The sequence below is a fragment of the Gossypium hirsutum genome, chromosome A04, assembly GCF_007990345.1.
Source record: "Gossypium hirsutum isolate 1008001.06 chromosome A04, Gossypium_hirsutum_v2.1, whole genome shotgun sequence".
Classification (NCBI taxonomy): domain Eukaryota; kingdom Viridiplantae; phylum Streptophyta; class Magnoliopsida; order Malvales; family Malvaceae; genus Gossypium; species Gossypium hirsutum.
Genome location: NC_053427.1, coordinates 20,151,342 through 20,160,895, shown reverse-complemented (window position 1 = coordinate 20,160,895; position 9,554 = coordinate 20,151,342). Strand labels below are relative to the sequence as shown.

The following is a 9,554-nucleotide window of genomic DNA, read 5'->3' as shown; positions in this document are numbered from 1 at the left end:
GGAAATTGTAAAGTTATTGGTTCAGAATTATGGGACATTCTAAATGGGTTACAAATTGTCCTTGATCGTGGCTTTCGGAAACTTCTCATCCGAACGAACAATCTTGAAACGGTTAACCTCATTCATGAATGAGTTCGTGAATGTTCTAATTCTGCCTTAATTATGAGAATTCTTTTGTTGTTAAAGTTGCTGAGTCATTGGAATCTTCAACATATCCCAAGAGAAGAGAATGGAATTGCAGATAAGATAGTCAAGTTTAGGAGAGAGGTTGCGGTTAATAGACAAGGATTATATATTGAGTTTTCTTAATGTTTGATTTTTGAGTTGTAATTTTTTTTTCTACCAAAAAAAATAGCAAAGTATTATTTATGCACTCATTTATATCCACCATTTTCTCCAACTTAACTTAAAATAATTAATTTTTTAAATTATAAGCAAACATCTTTTCTTCTTGTAAATTTTAATCATTAATATTTTTTATTTATGTCTAACCAATATTTTAAAAAAAAATTAGTTTCTAGATAGTAGATTTTTTTTTTCTTTTTCCATGTTAAATATTCTCTATTTCATAAAATATATTGCATTAAATATTTGGTAACAAGAATTGTATTTATTTACTTTTTTTTTTAACTAAAGTTGAAAAATAGATTGAATATAAATGATGTCTAATAATAATTTCAAGTATTTAAAATTTAATAAAAATTTATTGATGTCTAGAATTTATACTTTTTAAGATATCAACTTTATTAATATTTATTTTTTACTGAAAGTTATCTTTGATCCACACACTTTTTAAATAAATAAATTAAAGTAACGCCATCAGAAACTAGTTTACTAATACAAACAATAACACACAAGATGAAACAGACATACGATAATGAAAAATGCAGAATTGGGCGCCTTAAACTTTCACCACTGCTTTAATTGCTTGTTTCTTTCGGTGACTTCACAATCAGGATGGGACAGTTAGCATGCTGCGCACAATAGTCACTTACACTACCTAAGAAAGCTCTGCAACCAAAATTAGCAGATAGTCAAAGAAAGGAAAAAAGGGTAATCAAATCACAGGCCTTTCTTTTCGGGATAAAGTTTATTAAAACCATTAATATACAACTTATCAATTAGCTTTTCTTTAATGTTCTAATCAGATATTGAAGATGTTATGAAGGGCAAGCATAGTAATAAAAATTAGAATAGTAAATTTACACTTTCATTACAAAACCAAAAAAAAAAATGTACATTTCCTCCATAAGCACTGACACTATAGAGCAAAGTAAATGGATGAAAATTGAAAACACACTTTTAGCGAAGAAAAAGTAAAATAAAAATAGAAGTTGGCTTGTAATTTTATTGACAAAATCCATTTGCGACAAAAACCATTGTTAAGGTGTTGTACAAAGTACTTTTATTGAATAATACCTAAAATTTTTAAAATTATTAAATACATCAATTTAGTCTCATACTATTAAAAAATTAAATAAACTCTAATTATAACAAATTTAAAATTCATTATATAAAAATATATTTAAAAATTATTCTTTTCAATTCCAAATAAAATATTTCATTTATATTTTATTAAACAATAAATGATACTTTTAGACCATAAATGTTTAAACCTACAGCAATGCAACTTAAACCTAAGCCACACCTGACCATCGAGCCAACATGAGATTTTTTTTGATTCTTTTAGTAATACATAAATGCACCAATAGATGTCTGTCACGGCTAGTTTTCTATGCAATTTTCTATAGATCGACTTTGGTTATCTTATTTGTTCTTGGCGGATGATCTTGTGCTCTTTTGTAAAGTAAAGCTTGAACAGGCTAAAATTGTCAAGGAAATACCAACATAATTCTGTTATTTCTTGGGGTATAAAGTCAATAATCAAGTTTCAAATTTATTTCTCAGCCATGATGGATAATTCAGTAGCAAATGAGATATGCAAATACTTAGGAGTCACAAGAACAGATGACCTCGACAAGTAGCTGGGCGTTCCTCTACTGCACTCAAGAGTTACGAAAGGTACTTATGCATTTTTTATTAAGAAACTAAGGAAGCGGCTTTCTAGATGGGAAGGGAAACTTCTGTCACTAGCAAGTAGGGTTACCCTAGCAAAATCAATATTGCAATCAATTACCAATTATTTTATGCAGTCGACTCTTATCCATTTGGTGTTTTCAAGGAGGTTGAAAAGCTTATTCGTCAATTTATTTGGGGGTCGAGTAATATTTCTCGAAAAACAACACTAGTCGATTGGGAAAAATGTTGTCTACCACTAAACTGAGGGGGATTGGGACTAAAGCGAACTCGGTATCAAAATAAGACATTCCTTCTTAAACTTGGTTTCAATTTTTTGTTATAGAAAGATGCTTGTAGGTCAGGATACTTAAGTCAAAATATAAAATTGATGAAGATTGTCCGCAGAACAGTGAAAGAAGATGATGCAGTTTTACTTGGAAATCTATTTCGAGTGTTTGGATTGATCTTCAGAGTAGCATTTTTTGGCGCGTAGGTGACAATAAGAGAGTAAGGTTTTAGACTGATCACTGAATTAATAAGTTGGGACCTTTATCCAACTATTGCACTAATGCAAGACCTGTTTTTCAGGATGTCACAGTATATGCAATGGTAACATTAGAAGAGGAATGGAACTGAGAGTATTTTGAAAAGGATCTACCAAGGGAAGTTCTCTTGCATATTACAGGATGTAGGGGAGGACCAAATAGTGTAAAGGTTAAGGGATAATGGCAAATGCACAGTAGCTAGTGGATACAGTAAATTCGCACATGGTGATTGGCCCTTATGAGATCAAAAGTTAATATGGAAATTACATGTTCCTTAGAGGGTTCGACAGTGCCTTTGGCTATTATTACACAATCAACTCCTATCCAATTCAAAACGGTGTAGGAGGGGAATGGCTAATAGCCATTTTTGCGATTTATGAGGAGTGTAGTTGAAACACCTTTGCATGCGGTGAAAGATTGCTTGGTAGCTCGAAATGTCTGGGTAAAATTTGTACCGTCAGACGAGTTGGATATTTTCTTTTCATTAAATTTAGAAGAATGGTTGATAACAAATCTTTTAGATTTTACTGAGGCTATTGTCCAAGGTGTCTACTGGAATATTTTATTTGGGATTATAACCTGGAGAATATGGAAACGACGAAACAAATCGCTTTTCAATATTGTGAAGCTTCGATTGAGGTTTCTTGAATTATTGCCTTTACGAAATCAGTCACGTTGGCGAACAGTAGGAAAAATCAGTGGAATGATCTGGCAATGTCTTTTACTAGTTGGCAGCCACCACCTAGCGACTAGTGCAAGTTGAATACAGAGGGATCAAGGCACTGGTCGAGCCTCTGCTGGGGTTTGTTTCGGGATCATCAAGGTAAATTGGTTACTGATAATAGTTGGAATATAGGTGTTTGATATGTACTTGAAGAAGAATTATGGGCAATCATGGACGAATTGGATATAGCTTGAAAAAGAGGAGTAAAGCAATTATTAGTGGAAAGTGATTGTTCGATTGCAGTCAATATGCTAAATGGTCAGATAGAGGAGACATAAGGGAGTTTAGCACGAATCGTCAGAGAGCTGTTAGCAAAGGATTGGCATGTGAAAGCAATATTTACTCCACGCACATTGAATATGGCTGCAGATTCCATGACAACATTAAGAAGAAATGTTCCTCTTGTTTGAGAATTTATGATGTTCCCCCTATGATGATTGAAATGGAAATTCTACAAGACAGTTTTGGTGTCAGATATAATTCCCGTTATGGCTAAATGTATTTAGCTTCCTTATCTACCAAAAAAAAAAGTTTAATTTGAGTTTTAAAATTGACTTGATAAAAATTCATAATTAACTAATACTACCAACATTTAACTTTTATCAAATCAACCCTAAAGCTTGAAAAGTTATGAACATCAAATTGCATTTAACAAACACAAAATCAAACAAACTTACAATTAATATTAAATTTCTTCTATTAACAAAATCATAAAAATTCAAACTTAATAATATTAGACATTAACTTTTATCAACCTTCAAAAGTCAACATTTTTATTATTAGATACCAAAATATATAATTTTTACCAAATAGAAAAACAAGTATCATTTAACCAAAAAAAAAACCCCACTTTAAGAAGGATGTCAAACTCAAATATCCGATAATGATAAAATTATTTTTTAATTTATTCATAAAATTATAGTTCAATTCTAAGCCTTATGACTTTCTCCTTTTGTCTCTAAATTATGTTGATATAAATAGAGTTAATATACAATTTGGTACTTAAATTTGATTCTGATTCAATGTTAAGCTTGCTTCTATGTTCACTTCAATACCTATTGATACATAAAATTTTCAATATATTACTTTTTTTTTCTCTCAACATTTGGCTTCAATACCTAAATTGTTTTCATACCATTTAAAGAACATTTTTTTTAGTAGAGCACCAAATGAGGTAAAAGAAAATGTAAGTACCACATTGATAATTGAAGCCAAAGCCAAAATCAGGTAGCAAATGGTAGAAAAAACAATATTAAAAAGGTAAAGAGAAATGACCTCTTAAACTTTCCAAGGTTGCGGCTGCCTACGACAAGGAGATCAACATGCATTTCTTGGGCTGCTCGGCATATCTTCTCTTTAGGGTCCCCTTCAAATACCAAAGTCTCCACTTCAATGTTCTGCATCAAAATCATCTTCTTTCATTAATGCTCCTTTGACATACATATGCCTCGAATATATGTGGAGGATTCTTTTATTGTGTATATACGGCATACCATTTTATCTTTGCACATATCGGATGCACGGGAAAGTAACGCTTTTGCTATTTGTTGTTGAGCTTTCTTTACCGACTCCTCAACTGAAGACGGTATGCAAAATGCTGTTGAAACTTGAAAACATTAGAATCATTAATATATTATATTAAACAAAAGAAATCTTCAATAAATAAAGTATGCAGAAAGTTAAAATTTTTAAATATATATATATATATATTCGAATGCTGTTTATGCATGTCCTAATGCACCTGCATGATCGAAAATCTTGAGTTCATCCAAAACATCCAATTAAATGTCACATGAGAAACTGTGACCAAGTCCTTAAATGTTCATATGACTAAAAAAATCATGAACTCGAGACTTAATCTGTTTTATTTATCAAGTCATCTTTAAAATTAGGCCTTCAATTTTTATTTTGAAAAACCTTAAATGAGACTTGTATGAGTATCACTCTAAATAGGACTTGTATCACTCTTTGGACATTGTGAAGTCTAAAATTAGACTCATAGTATATTAAATTTTCCTTGGTAAATTGGTAAAAGGAGACGTGTTGCATATCTTTTATGGAAGAGATTGAGATTTGGTAGTGAAAGGAAATGATTTATCCAAAAAGAAAGTGAAATTAATTTTACCTGTACCTCCAGGTCCAGCAGGGACATATTGAAGGTGGAAAGCCTGCTGAACATGAACTAGACTCAGAGTGATGAGCCGCGAACCGGCCTTGTCGTTAGCTTCAGGTTGTTCTGGTGCAGCAGTGGCAGTGATGCAACCAAATAGGTTATCGAGGGTCCATTGGAGTCCATGGAAACTCTCATCACTCTCGTCAATACCCACCATTATTCTCGTCTTTTTTACCAAACCTTCCTGCTGCGCCACCAACTTTCCTTTCTCTGTCTCCATCACCAAACTTGGCCTCCATCCACTTCATTCATTTCTATAATATCTATTCACGTAAGTAAGGGTAGGGATGAATCTCCCTTATTCTGGATAGAAATTAAACGTGTAAGTTTGCAATCATGTCGACGACAAAAGAAATGAAATGTGGCGGCCATGCATGCAAACAACACAATTTTTCAAATGCTGATAAGCAAAACCAATGCGCGTTTGTCGATAGATGAGCATCTCCAGCAGCGTTTATCAGCACCTGCTTCGCACGTTTTATTTTATATATTTTTATTAAATAATTTATATACGGAAAATTAGACACACGCTGTTTTTGAGAAATAATTAGGAAATTAAGTTTTTTTTCTTAGAAATTTGGAATAATAAGTTATTTTTGTGAAATGTTGGTGCCATGTGATAAAAGTGCGTCAATATTGAAAACTAGGTCAGCATGGATTACTTTTGTCACATGACAATTTGAAATAAAATAAAAAAATATCTTACGATTAAAAAAATAAGGGACGTTGATTTTCTAACAGTAGAGACCAATGGCTATAATTTGAGATAAAATTTTTAAACCGCTAAAATTTGTCCGCATATATCTCTATACTAGTAATTTTTTTCATTTTTAGTTTTTTTCATTTATTTTCTCAAGTCTTTTATTCTTCTTAATTTTCTATCCTAATCTCTCAATTTTCTCCTAAATTCTTCTTCTCTCAATTTTTTATCCTAATCGTTTGTAGTTTATTGGATTTTAGTCAATTTTCATCATCTTAAAGATTTTAAAAATGTCAATGCCTCTAATTCGTTTGGATCACAAACACATTTTTGGCATCCAATTATAAATGCTAAGAAAATATTATTATATATATTTTATTTTAATTAATATCATTATTAAGTTATTAATACTATTTTATATTTATAAAATCAGGACGAAGATCGGATTATCAAAACATATATACACAATTTAAGTGCGAGAGCACCTTGTATTATTGAAAAATATTTGGAAGAGACGAGATTTTTACTGATGTCCCGCATGCTTGGTGGGACTAAATTGGAGCTTGCACTTATCAGTGCTTTTTTAGAAACATGGAGGCCCAAAACACAAATATTCTATCTTCCGTGCAGTGAGTATACGATTACACTCAAGGATGTGGCATTACAACTCGGTCTACCGATTGATGGGTCAATTGTTACGGGGGTAGTGCGCATTGATAATTGTAGGCCAATTTGCCACCAACTATTAGGCAATGTGCTAGACAAGTTTAGTGGTAACTAGATAGATATGAAATGGTTAGAAGATAATTTCTCACATCTTAACAACTCTTCTAGTACGATTGAAAGACGACAATCAACTACAGCATTTGTATTGAGGTTGATCGAGGGTTTTCTAATGTTAGATAAATCTCGAAATCCAGTACATTTAAGATGGCTCCTATAACTAATTGACCTAAAGTCTAACGACTCAATTGGGGATCAGTTGTCCTAGCTACATTGTACCAAGAAATGTGTTTGGAAACTGAAGCACATAAAATTAAAACCGGTGCTTGTATACTTCTTTAGTTATGGGCATGGTACCGCTTACCGTTTTTATTTCCCAAGTAATCTTCTCTTATCAATTCCCACTCATAATAAGGTAAGATTCAATTAATAATATAGTTATCACATTATTTTTTTCATTATTATATATTTTGGAATAACATATTATTTGAACAAGTGGAATAAAGATACGATTCATGTGGGTATACCGAATGAGCTTGAATATATTCGGTTATTGTTAGACCAATAGTCGAAAGCTGAGGTTAGTTTTTTGAATTTTTCAATTACATAATAATTAAGGATTTGAAAACTTAATATTGCGTAATAAAATTTATAATTTCATATAGTAGTTTCAATGGATCCCATACTTAGATCCGAGAATTCAAGAATGCATCCTATTCGAATTCTTAATGAATCCCAATATCTGGCACGTCAAAGTGTCATTGATAGTTTTGGACCAATTGAGATGAATGAATCTAATTGAGTGATGCGCCAGTTTCAGTTTGTGCTAAATATTCCACCCTCACCTCAAAACCTCGATGAACTTCACAAGATTTACTTGTGGAGGAGAACCAATGAAGATTGATTTAAATTCCATGCCAAGTATATCTACTTGTGGGAACATAGGTACAATTTTATACTTATACGTGAACTAATTGCTAGACTGGATTTGATGATGTCTTCGAATTACATGACATGATTTAGAATTCATGGTAAGCCTTATCTACTGATGGGTGCACCTCTCGATCAGTTTGATTCATATTTTTTTGGTTTCTTTACTAACCCCATGTTTTTCACACAAGCACCAAAATTATGCACCATCATACTATGCATTAATATCTTCTCTAGGAATATTTTTTGGACCACCTTCACCCGTAGGAGCATATTACATTCCATTTCTGTTAACAACGCCAATGTATTCATCATCGTTTACAATTCCAACATTCTATGCACACTACCATATATCTCCACCGATAGTGTCGAAAACATTACAAGAATCATTAATTTTTAAAGGTGGGTCATCTTCGAAACCATCTACTAATACAATTGATATGCTCATCGCGATAAGCTTTAAAAATTTATTTATAATTGACCGTTCTCGAAACTAACTATTACCACGACAAAGGCAAGCACACCTTATCGAAAAGTAGTATAGCTTATGGCAAGACCGAATTGTCAAACCCAAAGGAACCAAGAGTACTAGTAATTACTTTATTTTTATTATCTAGCCTAAAATTTAAGGGATTTGTTTATCTAAACTAATTAACTAAACTAAGGGTGCACAGAGAGAAAATTGGTGAAAAGCTTTTGGGAAAACTTGATTGATTAAGACAATACCCAAGAAAAAATCCACCTAGACTTCGCTTGTTGTTTGACTCTGAATCAGACGATTTATTCATTTGACTTGATCCGTAGAAATCTTTAAGTTATATTATTATCTCTCTCGAGACTAATAACGTCTAACCCTAGGTTGATTAATTGAAATCTCTTTCTAATTAACTCCTTAGTGTTGCATTAACTCGATCTATGGATTCCTTTATTAGGTTTCACCCTAATTCGGCAAAATCTTGTCACCCTATCTCTAGGCGTCCAATCAACTCCGCTTAATTATGTTAGAACTACTCTTAAACAGGGACTTTTGCTCCTCTGAATAAGCACATTAGTACTTGAATCGATATCCTGGAATATTAAAACAAGAATTAATAATTCATAATTAAGAACAAGTTAAATATTTATCATACAATTCAGATAATAATAACAAGATCCGTCTTAGGTTTCATTCCCCTTAGGTATTTGAGGGGTTTAGTTCTTATTTATGAAAGAAAACATCTCAAAAGAATAAAGATAACAAAACATAAAGAAAACCCAAAAACTCTTGAAGGGAATTGAAAAGAGATCTTCAGTCTTGAAGGTGAATCCGGCTCCTGAGATGGATCAATCGGCTTCCTTTGAGTAATTCTCTGCCTCCTACTCCGTGTCCGTTCTAATTGCCTCAAGTGTTTAAATAGGCTTTAGAATGCCTAAAAGCCCTCAAAAGTGGTCTTTTCCGAATAGGACTAATCTTGGGCTCGACAAGGACACGCCTATATGACACACATGTGTGCGATTTCTTCAAGACCGTGCTCAATACTGTTAAATAGGCACAGGCGTGTGGTCTACCCGTGTAAGTCGTGTGTCAATTTTGTCAAATTAACACGGGCGTGTAGTCTACCCGTGTGAGGAGGTCCAAGCCGTGTTAGAGCCTGTTAAACCTACAAGGGCGTGTGATTTACCTGTGTAAGGAACTCTAGGCCTTGCTGATTTCCTATGTTGGCCCGTTTTCTCCGTTTTTGGCCCGTTTCTCGCTCTTTT

The 9,554-nt window shown here is 32.7% G+C and overlaps 1 protein-coding gene across 2 annotated transcripts; it reads right to left on the bottom strand.

The window, feature by feature from the left end:
- Window positions 1–719: 719 nt before the first annotated feature.
- On the bottom strand, window positions 720–5,751 carry LOC107948513 (universal stress protein A-like protein). Of its 2 annotated transcripts, none has more exons than XM_016883092.2 (4): window positions 5,414–5,751; window positions 4,782–4,894; window positions 4,564–4,685; window positions 720–1,011 (listed from the first exon to the last, which is right to left on the bottom strand). In XM_016883092.2, the coding sequence occupies exons 1-4, from the start codon at window positions 5,679–5,681 to the stop codon at window positions 921–923; spliced, it is 594 nt and encodes a 197-aa protein (XP_016738581.2). In that variant the 5' UTR covers window positions 5,682–5,751; the 3' UTR covers window positions 720–920. The 2 variants fall into 2 exon arrangements, with proteins under 2 accessions (XP_016738581.2, XP_016738582.2); XM_016883093.2 differs by having other exon boundaries at window positions 4,782–4,885; window positions 5,414–5,748.
- Window positions 5,752–9,554: the final 3,803 nt, after the last annotated feature.